The 18,200-nt window shown below is 35.0% G+C and overlaps 1 protein-coding gene across 1 annotated transcript; it reads left to right on the top strand.

Annotated features, from left to right (window-relative positions):
- Positions 1–5,769: 5,769 nt before the first annotated feature.
- LOC133330839 (DNA-binding protein D-ETS-4) lies at positions 5,770–17,795 on the top strand (the record flags this gene model as incomplete). The annotated part of the gene is made up of 4 exons (XM_061539246.1): positions 5,770–6,925; positions 9,589–9,749; positions 16,961–17,123; positions 17,334–17,795. Coding segments are annotated over 4 exons (1,938 nt in total), but the record flags the coding sequence as incomplete, so codon positions are not given.
- Between the last annotated feature and the right edge of the window lie 405 nt (positions 17,796–18,200).

The raw sequence follows: 18,200 nt of genomic DNA on the forward strand, positions 1-18,200 counted from the left end.
TTGGCCAAAGTCGACTATATTATAGCCCGAACGAAGAAGAACCGTTAATGTCCGGTCAAAAGAACGTTAACTTTTTCATCAAAAAATATTGTTAGTGAGGTTACAGGATATTCCGCCACCTTCCGTACATTGTGCTCATCCTGGGGGGAGAACTGACGATGTCTCTTGATACTTAGCGCTGGACATCTATGATCAATGTTTCAGCTCTTCCTCATGCTTGTGCAATCGATTGATGTTCCATTTGTGTAGTGGCCTGTTATGATCAATACTGTGAGTTTGATCTTCACATCGATTTTGCAATTCTGCATATGCTGTCGGCTCTCTCGCAGTAGATCTTAATGTTATAGCCGATACATCGTCATACAGGTTCCTTCAATCTGTAGATCGGAAGATTATGCCACCCCCCAACAAGCTCATCAGCTACTCCATTCTCATTTATTTCACTATATCTTGGAACCCAACAAGGATCAGAGACCCGATGATAGTCATCAGAACAACTATAAAGTCAAGAACCGATTTTAATTTCATATTTCACGACTTGATAGCTTAAGGGGCGGTCTGGCTATAAATATTCACCGGCGCCAGTTTGAATTAAGTTATTTAAATAATTCAGTCGCTCTTGTTCTTGTTAAAATTTCTGCCGAAAAAACGCTGCAAATCTATTGATCAACTAGTCAGAGTTAGAGAGCCACTTGTCGTCGATTCCTTGTTCGAAATAACTTTGTTTAGGTAATCGGAGTCGTTGTGGAGATATGTGTAATCAATGACATGGTTATGGCTATCAATCAAGTTACGATGCTATGTTCGCCACGTTCCTGTTCCTTTAAGTCTCAGAGCATACCTGTTGCCTGCAACCTAACCTAAAGGTTCAGTGGCAGCAGATTGAGTATTATGTTGGAGGCAACTTGAGGCATTCTTCTGAGGGCCTATCGCTGCACACTGCTTTATTTGGCCAATAGTTTTTGTTGCAAATCCATAAGTTATTATATACGATTTTCGGATTTTCCCCAACTCTTTCCTATGAAGTTTTTGCGTTAGTAAAATGATATTAGACCTCTCTTAGTGCGCACCTTTTCCAAATTTGTTTTTGATCAAGGATTGTAACGAGGCATTCGCCTTCTAATCAGATGTCCAATGTCACTTCATTCAAGGTGAGCAGGCCGAACCTTGGGGGTTAACCTCAAAAACATTTGCTGGGGCCATTTGGAAAGAGTTAAGAAATCACCCGAATATTGTCGGCAAATATTTTGACTGGACTATACCCTTTATTTTAATGTGATAAAAGTTTACAGGGATTTCATTTATAACCAAAATTCACAATAGAGGAGATATGTACCCTGTTGTTTCCCTCTGTTAACAGATTTCCGCGCGGAACTCTCTCCAATATACGAATTGATAGTTCTACCATCTAGCATTCTACAATCCTCAATTATATTGAGTTGTTACACCCTACACAACTATGTTCTCAGGTTATTATAGCTTTGTACAGCCCCAAGAGTTTGAAACGCAGCGAAATATTGGACCTAGTCCGTCCTTTAAGTATACCGATCATATCTCGACTAACTTAGTCGAACTATACATGTGTGTCCGTCCGTCCGTCTGTTCATAATCATTTGTATACACGATACAGCCCACAGTTATGGACCAACCTTCACGAAATTTTGCATATAGGTCAGGTTCTGGCCAAAGAAGGCCCCTATTGCTTTTGGAAATGATCCTTTAATCTTTAGGGGATGAAATGGTCACAATTATGACCCAACCATCGCGAAATTTTACATGAATAATGGGATCTGGCCAAAGAATAAGCATTACTGTTTTGATGAAGATCGGTCAGTATTTAGCGGACCTGACGGGCATAATACCCAGAAAGGGTTAAAATGACAATTGCTATTTTTTCTAAACTATGTCCCTTTATATGATTTTATATACAAAATTTTAGATTTTTATTCCGACAATTTTTTTTAACACTGAAAGGGTTAAATTGATACCAATTATATTGTTGTATGTACTCTGTTGTGGGAGTTATAGTTTAGTATTACTATTACCTTAAAAGAGGGCGTAAATGTAGCGCTGATGGTTATGTTCAAGGACGACGTCTATAGTTTTCGGTGAAGTCATGATATTTAGGGCTTGCAATGAATCGAAATTTTTTTGTCAGATTTTCTAGTCACACTAGAGACCATTGTTATATGCAGAACGTTAAATATTTTACACGTTAGAGGGGATCTGACCAAGTACTTAGAACGACCAAAAAGTTTATTTTATGGCGTAAATATTCACCTAGGGAAAACAAGATTTGGAAAATATGGCAGGGTTAGAAAGTGGAGTTGGTCTATAATCGGTCAAGAGGGTGCAAATATCGCGAAATGTTGCCAGACTCAGCATATAATATTATATTCTCGTGGTAATTGTGTAGGGTATCATATGATCGGTCCGTCCTACTATACTGCTCCGCTCATTGGTTTTTGTTATCGTTTAGGGTATATAAAGTTCAACATAATCTTTATGCGTCTTAGTTTGTTTTCCCTAATAAGGGGATTTTCACAAATTATCTCCAGTCCCTCACAATGACCTAGAAATTAAAAAATACAATTGTGTTGGTATAGATAAATATGTCTTTAACCTAATGACTTACATTTTTTCCCCTAACTGTAATTATTGAATTAAAAATTCAATTATTTATAAATAGCAAACGATTAAATGTATTACAGATCAAATTAGTTGAAGGGTTTTTTTCTAGCAAGCTTAATCAACTCAACCTGTCTGGGATTTTTAACTATTGTTAAAAATTCACGTTTGATTTGTAACGTCACTTCTACAACTGGTGAAGTTGTTGCTATTCTAAAGTACAACAACAGCAAACGAGAGACAGTAACCTTTTTTTCAGCATCCATAACGTCATCAATCGGGGTTTTTGTTTTGCTAGCTTGATTGTATACACATTGTTGCTGTTGTTGTTGCTTTATTATTATATTGGTTTTTTCTGTTTCTATTTTGCAATTTTTATTAGGGTTTTTTCCTTCACAATGCAAAGTTCTAACAACAAAAGCCCGAGTTCAAGAGGCCGGTCGGGCAGGCAGGCAGACAGGCGAAGAACCAGCTGAGTGGCAAGTTGGTTAGTTCTTGATTGGCGCTAGCTGTAAAACCCAAAGTTAGAAGCTAGTAAAAGCTTGATAAATGTTAGCCTTCATATTTATTAGTTTAGTTTGTTTTTGCCGGTTAAACGTGTAACATAACGAAACAGTTTTGTTTTATTAATTTGAAAAAAATATAACGAAAATGTAAAAAAATATATTTTTTGTGATTATAACGAGAATAACAATTGATTGTGATACAACAAAAAATAAAATAATAATTACCACGTAATTTTAATAGTCTAATTAATAACAAAGGTGACATATATTTATAATCACTAATATAGAAACAAATTAATTTAGTAGTAAATGTAGTGAAATAATTTTGTTTTGGAAATTGTTTTCGGGGTTATGGTTTCTATATTGAACAAAAGGTCAATGATTTATAAAGCTTTGAAGTGGCGCTTTGTTATTTTTTTTTTTTTTATTTCTGAAAACTCGAATTGACTAACGTCACTTCAGTTTTTTTGGTAAGTAGTGAATATTTTTTGGTTTTTAGTTTCAATTGGTATAACAATGAGTTGCAAAACTAAATGTGTTAAAAAAATCAAGTGTTAATAGATAAATAAATTAATCAAATTAATAAATAACAAACAACGAAAAAAACTGGATTAAGTTCGACGCTTACAAAAATTTAACCGTTGTCTTTGAAGTCGATATTATTACTGAATAAATTCTGTTGTCCCCAAATTTCATATACATATAATATTAAAAAATATATGCTTTAATTAACAACATAAATTAAGTCATTTTGTAGCTGTGATATTGAAAGTGGCGCCCAATTATCCCAAAATATCCCAAAATCATTCAAACTTAATTTTTAGCATAGTATTCATTATACCCTTCTCCATATGTTTGTAACCGGCAAAAGTAAACTATATGGTTCCTCTTGAGAATATGCATAAAATCACTTTCTGATTCAATTTATGCATGTCTTCAGTCCATGTTACATTATAAACAAAGTATATGTCGCATTTATGATCTGAATTGCATAAAATTTGGCAAAGGTCACTAATTTGGTCTAAGGACAAACCCTATTGAAATTTGAGAAAATCGTTTCAGGTTTAGATATAGCTCCCATATATATTTTCGTCCGATTTTTTGAAAATGATGCACCAATCTCCCAATATTTGTTCGATTGGGGCAAAATTTGGCACAGAGTACTAAATTAAGTCCAGACTGATCAATGCGAAGTTTTGTTGAAATCGGTTCACTTTTATATATAGGTCCCATATATAATTCCGTCCTATTTTAGTGAATGATATTTTTCCGATTGACACACAATTTTGCACAGCGTACTGAATTAGGTCTGGGTTGATATATGCAAATTTTCGTTGAAATCGGATCAGATATATAGCTTCGTCCGATTTAATGTGAGCGATGCACCAAACTCGCAATATTTGTCCGATTGAGACAACATATTGCACAGCTTACTGAATTATATCCAGACTGCTGTATGCGAAGTTTTGTTAAAATCGATTCAGATTTAGATATAGCTTCTATATATAACTTCGTCCGATTTTACGTGAATGATGCCCCAAACTCCCAATATTTGTCCGATTGGGACAAAATATTGCAATTGAGGCAAGAATGATGTGTCTTCAGGGTTCTTGAAATCACTCCAGATTTAGATATATGTTTTATATATATTTTCGTCAAATTTTATTTAAATTGTGCACCGGAGAGCTCATGTTTGTTCAATTTGCATGAAATTTGGCAGAGGGTATTAAATTGAGTTTAGTATTAAAGTTGGAAAAACCAAAAGGTGTATGCAACGGTTGCTCAATTAGATCCATGTGTTAATATATATAGCTCCCATACATAATTTTGCTCAATTTTATACAAATGGTACACCACAGAATCCGAGTATGCCCTTTTGGCATGCAATTTTTCATTGATTTCAGAACGATCTGTGTATTGAGTTTGTTTAATTGGTTCAAAGGTCTATGTATATCGCATATTTAAGATTCTATGTCTGTTCTTTTACATGATATTGCATATATAAACATCTCTTGTATGTACCCAAAGTGATGAAGGGTATCATATAGTCGGTCCCGTCCGACTTTTGATCTTTTCTTACTGCTTTATATTTTGTTGTCATCCATGACAGATACGAAGAATAATCAACAAAGAATCGTTCAGATACCCTCCAACATACTTACAACCCCACGTGGAACTATACGACAGCGAATGAGTTTAGGAACTGTGTCTAAAACCTCCGAAGTAATGGATGGGAATATAAAACATATAACTGAAATAAAAACAAAATAAACTGTTCACATTTCTTTGCCATTGATCTATAAAATCTTTTCATTTTTCCAAACTTCTTTAATTTCTAACCTCTGTATGTTCCATTCAATCTATCAATACCAATATTCAATTAATTTTATTGTCGTCATTTGGCACCACCAAACTCCAAACGTGTTAATTAACATATTCATTAAGATCAACGACCTGTCAGACAAAATAACAAAATCCATTCGTCATTCCCCAGTGCTCTAGGAGACAACTAATAATAATATACTCTATATATGTGCTCACATTTCAAATGTTTTGAGTCTCAACAAAAATATACATTTATATTATTGATAATAACAAATTTCATCTCAATTTTTCTATTTTCTTATCATTACAGATGCCGCAGACAGGCTGTTTAGTAGTACAAAATTCCCCATCCACTGCATCAGTGACAATCCAAAGTAATTTTAATTTTAAATTCGAACAACAACAACAGCAGCATTTCTCTGCTACGACTAGCAACAACAACAGCACAGCGACAACAACAACCACTACGAACGATCCCTATGCTACATATACTGATAATTTTGATCTATCGCTACTACCTCAAGATTGCTGTACCGACACAGCTACAAACACAACAAAAGTCGAACAACACTCGCCATCACATAGTATACCGGCAGTAAGCAATGCTCATTCATCGACAAATCACATAGATAATATACCGACGACAGTTTTTAATTTCGACAAAACACCGACGGATCACAAGAACGCACAATTGTTGACCGTACCCGATATTAAGGTGGAACAGACGTGGTCTTCATGCCCCTCCCTGAATACCATAAAACAAGAACAAATCTATCAGAGTTATTTTCCTGTAAATAATCAGCAACAACAACACCACCAACATCAGCAGCAACAACAACACCACCAACAACTTATTGCTCCACCACCAGCATATCCCGCGCATATCTATCCATCGCCACAATCTAGCCCCGCTCAATCCGAATACGCTTTTCCCCAAACACAATTTGCCGGTTGTTATGAATCTTTAGGATCATCGCACAACTCTCTGTATGGCACAGCCTGCTCGCCGTGTCCCTCGATTAAGCAAGAACAATTGCACATTTTGCCACCCTCCCCGCCAGAATCCAGCTGTGATACACCCACACCACATTCGGCTAGCAGTAGTGCCAGCAGCAGTGTTGGTTTCGATTTCAAATCAGAACCTTTCGATTCGGATGTTGAAACGTTACAAGATTTGAAAAATCCCCGCCTCCCTAACACAGACACAGTGCCATCCAACAACAACAGTGGGCAAGTGCCGTCAGCCCAAAGGCTATTCCAATGTCCGGCAGACCACCAAGTATTACGTGAATATTTGGAGGATACAACGTTCCAGAAGAAACACAATCTGAAACCGTTGGCTCTGGATTCGTTTATTGGTGGTCTGGACGAGGTTCGTGATAATATCGAACCGGTTATATCGCTGGCATTGGAACATGCTAAACGTGAGGCTGATGCTACTTGTGCTAAATTGCAAATATCGCAAGGTGAGTTGAAAAAATGATCAATTTTAGTCTTCTTTTATGAATAGTCCCCATAAAACGCTCCATCCATTATTTATTTTGGAATATCATTTGATCATTTCCCGCCAGAATCTGCTAGTTTTTACTAAAGGAAACTTTGTTATCGTAGTAAAAATTAGTAGATTATTGTGGGAACAGACCAATTAAGGGTTTTGGACACGTTTCCAACTGAATTATCAGTATCAGTATACGTTTAAGAATATCTCCCACTTATCGGATCCAACCCATTTTCGGTGTTTTGAAGGCGTAAGCTACTGTAATATACAGAAAATTATAAATATAGTCATTATTTTCCAATAATTAACCATGTTCGGACCAAAAGTTTCCGTCCCATTTCAAGCATTTGAAGAATTTTAGTCATATTTTTTCACCGAACGGGTTTTGCATGTTTTGACATGGCTCTTTGGTGCACCTTTTACATAAAATCTGACGAAACTGTATATAGGAACTATATCTGAACCGATTTCAACAGAACTTGTCACACGTTATATCATAATATCTTCAAAAAGTTGTGCAAAATTTTGTGCAAATCGGACCCACCTGGAAATTCGGTACAGCTTCATTTTAGTCCTTATTCAGTACCGTATGCCAAATTTCTTACAAATCGAAAGATATATAGGGACTTTGGTACACCATTTATTTTAAATCGGATGAAAATATATAAGGGAGCAATATATAAATCTGAACCGATTTTCAGGAAACTTAACACACATCATTCTAGACCCAATTCGTTACGCTGTGTCAAATTTTCACGAAACCTAACACACATCATTGTAGACTTCATTCAGTACGCTGTACCAAATTTCGTGGAAATCGAATGATATATAGAGACTTTGGTACATGGGAGCTATATATAAACCTGAACCGATTTTCCCCGATTTCAATAGGGTTCGGCCTTGGGCCAAATAAATGAGCTGTGTCAAATTTCGTCCAATTCGGATCATAAATGCGACCTGTACTTTGTTTACAATTTAACATGGACAGACAGACGGACATGCATAAATCGACTTAGAATGTGATTCTATGCATATTCTCAAAAGGAACCATGGGTCTATCTCGTTTCCTTTTGCCTGTTACAAACATATGCACAAAGACAATATGTGATGTTCCGCATATAATTATGGCCTCTAGAGCGTCTAGAAAATCGGACAAAAATAAAGTTTTCGGTTCATTGCACCCCCTAAATATCATCTCAACATATCCGAAAATTATGTGCGTCGTCCTTGACCATAACCAGAACTTCATGTACAATTTTCAGCGCGACATTTCCACCCTCTAATGGGTAATAGTAATACTAAACAATATGACAATACATAGACATCTTCAAATATTTACCCACAACCGAGAACATACAATGAACTGCCGGATGGACGGACGGACGGACACATGTCTAGATCGACTAAGCTAGTCGGGATATGACGATGGGTAAACTTAAAGGTGGTTCTAGGACCAATATTTCGCATCGTTACAAACTATTTGTGCTGCCCAAAGCTACACTGACAACATAGTTGTATAGGGTATAAAATCACTATATTTGCATATTTTGACTTAGCACCCACATAAAAATCCCGGTTATTTTCGATTTTTTGAAAGTTTTAGCTGTATTGTCCGAAAGTGCAAAAACATATTCCGAAAGAGGCTTTAAACAATGTTTCAATTTGGGTCCATCATTTGGGATGACCCCTATATAAAGTAGGAACGAACTGGGTCGGGATTTTCAAAGTTTTGGACCCAAAACATTTACATGCCTCTAATACAACGGCCTCCTAATCTTAGAGATCTTTTGTATTTTAATTTCCCAAATAAACACCTTTCTGTGTACCATTTACAAAGGTTTCACATAAAATTACCAACCTTTTGGAGGATATAATAAAAAGTTCGTTCCAGTTCTTCAATTAAACCCATAATATAGGAAATTGATACAGCTATAGGGCTAAATTGACAATGTGGACCCATTATAGATCTTGACATGATTACCTACACCTGATTAAAGAAATTCTGTTCCCTTTCTTATTGGGGGTTTTGGGCACGTTTTTTATTGGAATGCATTTTGGTCCACATTTTATGCTGCCCCAATACAACAGTACCTTCTCAAAATTCGATATTTTTGGGAGATTGGACAGGCGTTCTGTGCTTCATTATTTCGTTTTCTTCTGGCAGTAATTTATCACGAAATTCACAATCGATTTTTAGTATTTTCAATATTGCGCTCACGGTGGATGACCGAATTTAATGACTTATTCCTTTGTTTTACTTATGTTAGAGAATCAAATGCGAATATTATATACCCTCCAATTTATTATTATTTCAAAGCAAAATTATTTACAATTTAAAAATGGTGTTTAAATAAAAAGAAACAATCCAGATTTCCCATTATTGATTGATTATGAATCATAGAGAAACTGTTAACCAACTGCTCTTGAAAAAGAATTCACCACAGTTTGAGTCACGTACATTGGCATGATCCACAATGACCTTAACATACCAATTAGTGTTCTGGTATTTCATATTTTATTATTATTGTTATTAGCGTTAAATGACTCAAGTTAACGGGCTTAACTAGAAGGTCACATTTAAGTTCTGCATTATTTATAAATAATTTTTTTCCAATTTGTTGTATTTTTCAGATCCCTCTGATTGGACACCACAACAAGTTCATGCATGGTTACGATCCACCATACAACAATTTGATTTACCAATTATTGATAATTTGGAAAACAAATTCAATGAAAATGGTGCGGCACTGTTGCAATTAACCGAAGAAGAATTCGTTCGTAGAATACCCGAGGTGAGTAATGTCGACTTGATAAACTATTTATTACATAAAGTCAAGATTAAATAACAAAAAATAAATACTATAGAATTCTGCGAATAGAGTCATTAACATAGAAATTATCTTAAAGATGGTATCAAATTTGCATTTCACAAACACAAACACACATACACGTTCACACTCACACACCCCTGCAAAAGACAAGGTCGTATCACTTGGAAATGGCGCAGCCATAAACCAAAAAAAGAAACCACAAAACTCAACCATTAACCATTGCCAGCTATGTGTATAGAATGGAAATAGCAAAAAAAAAAAAAATAATAATAATATAAATTCCCCTTAATCCCCCCAATCAAAAGAAACAACCACACATTAGCAGATATCAAAACAGCCAGAAGAAGAAATTCATGAATTGTACAAACAAACAAAAACATAAGTTATGAAATCTTTTCGCTGACGTCATTTTCGGCATTTTAACGGAGTTGGGCCAAAATGAGAAAGACAAAAATCAATAAACAAAGAAACCACACAAGCCACACACACAAGAGAGTGTTAAGCCAATGATCAAATGAAAGTAAAAAATAAAGCTTTCTTTTTGTAATAAGCAGTAACACTCTCTTTTATGTTCAACGAACAAAAAAGAGAGCGATGAGCGAATTGAGGGGTGTTAGATGCAAAAGTATACGTAAATCAAAACAAAAGTAATAAAATTACTTTCAAAATAAAACGATGAATAATAAAAAGCGAAAGAGAGAGAGAGAGAGAGAGAGGAGAAACATGTAAAGACTTAAGATACAAACGTGATGTATACGGCATGCATGCAGTCAAACAATGCAAACACAAAAGACTTAAGACACATGCACTAATTTATTTTTTTAGTGTGTGTTTTTTCTTATTTTCCAAAAAAAAATTGGAATTTGTGGCACCACTGTAGTGATATCGTGTGCGCCATTCAAACTATACGTACAAAGAAAAAGGTCGCCCAAGTAAATATTTAATGTACAAAAAAAAACAACGACTAAATTTGGTAACCGTGGTCATGGCTACTGAAGGCTAAGAAAGAAAGAATGTTGTGAAGGTTGTTTAGTGAAAACGACAAGGTAAACGATGCGCCTAACACATACGATAGTAGTATAGAAATTAATGAAGTTTTGGACGGATTGAAATGTTATGGACATATGTTTTATAAACGTTTCTCGTGTACAATTTCATAAGACTTGTAAAAAAAACTGAAAAAAGTAAAATTGTTCATTATTCGCAATAGTGATCTGCAGAGTGATTTAGAAGTCCTATTATGTCGGTAGGCGAGTTGGAATCCAAATTTCATATTTTTTTCGTAATTATGTATTAGGAGTAAATTTAAATCTGAACTGATATAAACCAAATTGTACACATGTCATTTTACATTACATTCGGCTGTCTATACAAAAGTTCATGTTAATTTGACAAACTTGAATCATTTGAATGAAATTTGAGCTAAACCCGAATGAAAAAAGAATTGAAATATACGTCATCGTAGACTCAATCCGGTGCCCTATAGAGCCACTGTCTGACCGTTTACATGAAATCATCCGAAATTATATACAGGAGCTATATTTTAATCTGAACCGATATGAGCCATTTTAAACTAATGAAGATAGCCTGTGCAAAAATAAATGGGTATAACACATCCGGAGCCGTTATATGGAGTAGACCAAATTGATGATTTTTAGCAGGAATGCTACTTTGCTACTCAATGTGAATTAAAAATAAGAACTTATAGTCAATTCTGTTGAAAAATGCGGTCTTTTTTGTCAGAACCGACGATCATTACTATCGATACAAAACTGTGGCCTGTATCGTGTTTACAAATTATAATGAACAGACGGATGGACACACATGTCTAGACCGACTCAGCTAGTCGAGATATGCCGATTGGTGTACTAAATGGTGTGTCTAGGACCAATATTTAGCGGAATAATGCCTGTAAAAAATTTTGTTGCTCTACAAAAACTCGGAATGCCAAATTACTGAAAATTTATCAACAAATGCGATATATATCGAAAATATTCTGGAAACATGTTTATCACCCTCAAAATGATCCGAAATGAGAAAATACAACTTTTATAATGCGACTTTAATGTACAGAAAATGGGACGGGAGTTTTTGGTCTAAACATAGGGAAAATTCCAAAACATGGCTCAGCCTTCGAAACATGGACCTATATTGATCATTTTCTGTGTATTCAGAATGCCCGAAAATAGGGCAATACCGTTATATGGGAGCTATCAAAATGTGGACCTATATTATGTTCAAATGCCGGACCCTATTTGCAATATCATACATCCTAGAATTTATAGCAATGTTTGTGCAAAACTCCAGTAATTAAAAAAACTTACTGCAGTTAAGGAACTATTCGAAAACGTCAGTCGCGACACCTCTGGAAGTCTTTAATTAAGTCACCTCCAAGTACTACCTTAATGGAATCTAGTATTATATTAATGGATTCAACTTATATCAACCGCGTTTGTGAATAATAATCCTATTACTTATATCAAGCTCTATAACATAATGCAGTTCGTATCCAACATTTTGGGTTAAATGGTTCAAAAAGGGTCAATTACCAGTCCGAAAAAACTTCTCCTCCTAATAGTTGTTTGGAAAAACTATTTCAAATCGAAATACTTCACCACCTCAAACAGCAACCCTCGTTCCAGAAGCAACAAAAACCATACATTTAGGTTGTTAGGCAAGTTTATTTGTTTGCAGTAGCAGTGCAGCAATGATCAGCAACAATAGAATGCTCTCATCGCTACCAAACAGATAAGGCAAAAATTGCAATGCACCTACTGCAAGCACATCTGTTTATAGCTACGAACAGCAGCTGAATGTAGAAACCCTAAAGTACATTAACCAGAGGAGGCAACGAAGGCACAATACAAATCTGCTTCTAGGCAAGCCATAATAATAAATACACCAGCCTAGACTTAAGATTTCTGAATGAAATAAAAATCAAAACAAAAACTGAGCCAACGACCAGCAACGACATTGCAAGGTGAAAGTGAGTCGCCCGCCGTCCTCAACGTCATCATCGACCACAACAACAACAGCCATGTTATTGCTAGCAGAATATACTGGGTAGAGAGGTGTAGGAGGGCCAATCATTGTTGTTACCATCAGTATTGTCATAATCGTCATCATCATCACAACAAACCAAGACGTTGTAAATTGTAAACAGCGACAACAATAACAACACTCTCTGATCAGGGTTAAAAATAACTTCTTCTTGTTGTTGGTTTGAATCATCGAACCACGGAACCAACCAACGCTTGCACTGACTACATATACACCCACCATATCGAAATGTTTGGTTAACATTTTCCGGCATTGTGTGGCTGTGGAAGTGAAGATTAAATTCGAATGAATTGTAAATTAGGATCCATGTTATGCACGTCACATTCTAGATGTGTTTTATGACACTCTCTGCACTAAAGTATGAGAGGATGGTATGCTAACGCTGTGCATATCAGCCTACATTGCAGAGGATTGTTTTGATGTGTGTGAATATAGCTCAATTAATGCATAAAAATTCTATTGTTTGCTGTTTGTTTATATAAAAATTTAAATGAATTTAAAAGAATACAATGTGTAGGAAAAAATAATAATATTATTATATTAAATTTAAAAAGTTATTCTATGGTTGTTTACATTAATATTTTAGGGTCAAATCTGTAGATAATAATATTATTAATTAAAGAACTTCAAATTTTTTTTTTTGGATTTTGAATTAAAAATAAGTTGAAATTCGAAATATGAGGATGTCAAAATCAAATATACCAGCAAAAAAGATTAAAGTCGGACGGGCCGACGGTATGATACCCTACTCTACCATGGGTATACACAAGGAGTGCTGTATAAAAATACATGTCAATATGAAGAACGTTGAGTATTTGGTGCACCAACGATCGAAAATATATGCATAGGGGAACCATATCTCATTCTAGGCATATACGTCAATATTTGCTTAATCCAGTACGCTACGTTAAGTGTTGATCTCACAATCATTTGGAGTTTCGTGCACCCTTTACATAAAATCGGCTGAAAATGTATATAAGAGCAATATGAAATTCTGACCTAAGAATAAGTTAATGCCAGTCATTTTAGACTCTATTCGGTATAATGTGCAAAACTTCGTGGCAATCAGGCAATTTTTGGGTATTTCGAGCATCATTTCAAAATACACATAAAGGCATTATCTAAATTTAACCCATTTTCTTTGCCAAATTTCATTTCACTCACGTATCATTAATTCGACCTTTTAAAGTTACATGTATGTATACACAAACCCATAATACCCTGCACCTCAGTGTGATTATTTTGGGAAAAGTAAATAGGAAATTACATACACTCAGGGTGAAAATGTGCGCTAGGAATGTTGAGTGGAACCTTTGTCTGGCAGCCATGCAAAAATATGAACATTTTATAACATTTTACCTACACAACTATGTTGTAAGGGTATTATAGATTTGCCTGGCCCCGAGAGTTTGTAACACTGCGAAATATTGGTCCTAGACCAACGTTTTAGTATATCGATTGTCATATTACGACTAGCATCCGTCCGTCTGTCCATTATAATTTGTAAGCACTGTACAGGCCGCAGTTCACGAATTTTTGCATAAGGACGTTCTGGACGTTCTGGACGGTTCTGGCCAAAGAAGACCCCTACTGTTTTTGGTAATTATCGGCTAATATTAGAGGAAGAAGTAGACCAATAACTCAATTTTTGTCTCTTTTTATGGTCGATCTAGAGGCCAAAATTATATCCATCACTAAATTTTACACAGAAAAGGGTTTTGAATATACATGATTGTTTTGATGAAGATCGGTCAATATTTTGCGGATCAAATGAACCCACGCTTTTGTTTGAAAAAAATGGCCAAATTTGCATCTATAGCTTATATATTTAATCCAGAAGGACAAAGACCGGAGAAGTACAACCATGAAGAGTAGCGGACTTATAAATTGATAGCACTTGTATTATTGTATGTACTCGGATAGGGGTACATACTTAAGAGGTTGTACACATCCAGATATTGTTTGGTATCACCATTACCTTACTAGAGGGCAGAAACTTCCCTGATCGCTTTGAAATTGTACATGAAATTCGGGTTATGCAAGGATGCCACCTATAATTTTCGGTTATGATCAGATGATATTAGGGGATGAAATGGTCCGAAAACTTTATTTTTCGCCTGTTTTCTAGTCGCCGAACATCACAAAAAGTAATTTTTGGAGTCATTTTTTACCCCAGGAAAAAATTATTCGGTGAATATGCCCCCGTAGTCTGTTGAACTCTAATCGGCCAAGAGAGTGTAAATATCACGAAATATTACCCAGGGTCGGAATATGGATCTGCAGAAACTTAGAGCTCATATGGTCGACCCCGTTCGGCTATACTGCTCCGCCCACGGGTTTTTATTCACAAGAAATTACAGACACACTGGGGATAAAACCTTCAAAATACTACTACTTTATATTGGGCTATACCAAATGATGGCCTACATCGAAAGAGGTTTTCATCCAAAGAGAACCTAAATGTCAAATCACAGACACTTCGACGAGGAAATTCTGCTAAATCGTTCAACAAACGAAAAATAGGACAAGTACTCTTATATAGGGGATATGTTAAAAGTTAGACCGATATCGAAACTTTTCGGTATATTAAATTGTCATAGTACAACCACTTCGGTAGAAAAATGAGTATAAACCCTTCAGAATAAGAAAATTTGCAGGTAGGAAGAGCCAATTTGATTGAAAACGTGATTCTAGTATTTTTCCAAAGTTATACCTTAAATATTGCGAGGTCTATAGTGATTTTAAAAGACATACAGGACTTGGATTTGGCTAAAACAGAATATAAATATATACTTATATGAATGCACTTCGGTGTTTTGTTATAGCAAATATCCGATTGCATTTTAATGTCCTTTGGAATTGTCGATAAATGCCAAATTTCCCTAACAATGGTAATTTACGAAATACAGGACCCGAGTTTATATGTGAAAAATCTCCAATTTAACTGTTACAAAAAAAAAAAAACAGTGAACGGAGCAGTATAGTCGGACGGGGCCGACCATATGATACCCTACACAACTTCCATGAAAATCTAACTTTCTGTGGTTCTATATTCTGAGATAGGGCAATATTTCGCGATATTTGCACACTTTTGACTGGCTTGAGGTCAGAAAATGTTACTAATAATCAGTACAGCCCCTCTAATTATTTATCCAGGTTCCCTTTACCATAGGTTGTGTTGTGATGTTCGGCTTTCGACTCAAAAAGTACAAATAATTAAGTCTTCGGTCCACTTCATCCGAAAAATTATTATCTGATCATCACCTAACATTTTAGGCGTTGTCCTTGACCATAACTGCAACCTCATGGAACATTTCAAAGCGACCAGGCTATATATCCGCCCTAAAGTGTGGTAATAGGTTACTAAATAATATATGAATACGTAAGCATCTGTAAATATTTAAGTGTAACTTCCGCATCCGAGTACCTACGACAATATGATTGGTATCAATTTAAAGTTCAACCACTCCTCTTTGATATACTATCAACTTCTCGGATCTATCTCCCTCAGGAGTAAATATATACGCCATGGACTACAAATATTGTAATTTTTCACACAAAAATCAGGGTCCATTTGAACCGCTAAATATTGACCGATCTTTATAAAACAGGCATGCTTATTCTTTTGCCCGACCCCTATCTCCATGTGAAAAATCGGCAAGTTCGGGCCATAATTGCGGCCTCTGGAGCGACCAGAAAATTGGACAAAAATAAAGTTTTTGGTCCACTTCATCCCTCATATATTAACCGATCTTTATCAAAAACAATAGGAGTCTTCATTGGCCAGAACCCATCCTACATGCAAAATTTCGTGAAGATTAGTCCATAACTGTGACCTGTATCGTGTTTACAAATTATAATGGACAGACGGACGGACGGGCACACATGTCTAGATCGACTCAGCTAGTCGAGATATGACGATCGGTATACTTAAATATTTCGCGGCGTTACAAACTTTTGGGACTGCACAAAGCTATAATACCCTGACAACATAGTTGTGTAGGGTATAAAAACATAACCCACTACGGTTTAATTTCAACATAGATGTAGATGTTTTTGTAATTTATTTATTTAAACTAAAAATTATATTGTTTTTCTTCTTCCTTTTTCAGGGCGGTGGAAAACTACATGCTCAATTGGAAATATGGAAGTTGACTCACTCCGACAATTACCATATTAATTCAATCAACAACTGTGCACAACAACAGCAACAAATGTGGACGCAAAATTCTATGGCTGCACAATATAGCCAAGATATGGAAGAAGATACCGAAGGTAAATTTAATAGCACATTTCATAACATAACAAATTAAATATTTAAAACCCTATATGAAGACAATATACTAAAGGGTCAATTGTTGGAGAAAAAAAAAACTTATTTAAATTTTAAAATATATATAATTTCAAATGTATAAATCATAAATATTACTTTTATTCATTCACTAGTTTTTACATATTTTGTATTTGAAATTTATTTATTTATAGATGAAGATGATTTTCTTCCAAACGATAATCACACAACGGCCAGTCCTAGAAATGACGTCAACGGTCAGTACATGACCACAGAAGGTGCTGCAATCAATGGTGTGGGTAATGGTGGTGGTGGCGCTGTTGCTGTCAATCAAATGGTACCACCGATAAAACGAGCTGGAGCACGTAACGGAGGATCTCATATACATTTGTGGCAATTTCTGAAAGAACTACTCTCTGCACCACATATCAATGGCACCGCCATACGTTGGATGGATCGCAGTAAGGGTATTTTCAAAATTGAAGATTCTGTTAGGGTTGCGAAATTATGGGGAAAACGTAAAAATCGCCCGGCCATGAATTACGATAAATTGTCACGTTCAATACGTCAATACTACAAGAAGGGCATTATGAAGAAAACCGAAAGATCCCAGCGATTGGTATATCAATTCTGTCAACCATATCATATGTGAATGCGAAAGAAAAAATGTTGATACATTTTGATTTGAAACATTTTTTTGTTTTTTAAGAAAATATTTATTTTAGTTTAAGATAATTATTTATTTAAAAGGAAAACATATTATTTATTGAAATATTTATTTATTTATTGAGAGAATTATTTATTGCAAAAAAACTATTTATTTATTTATTTAAAGAATTATTTATTAATTTATTGAAAGAATTATTTATTTATTTATTTATTGAAATTATTTATTTCTTCTCCATGCAGAAACAATTATTTATTTAAAAAAAAACTCAAAATAATTATTTGTTAATTAATTTATTTATTGCCTTAATTTAAGTGATAAATGTGCGAATATTAGATCTAAGAATATTTATTTATTTATTCAATTTTCTATTTATTTATTTATTCAATTTTCT

Source organism: Musca vetustissima, unplaced genomic scaffold, assembly GCF_032173495.1.
Source record: "Musca vetustissima isolate MV318-11 ecotype Yass unplaced genomic scaffold, APGP_CSIRO_Mvet_v1 utg40668, whole genome shotgun sequence".
Lineage (NCBI taxonomy): Eukaryota > Metazoa > Arthropoda > Insecta > Diptera > Muscidae > Musca > Musca vetustissima.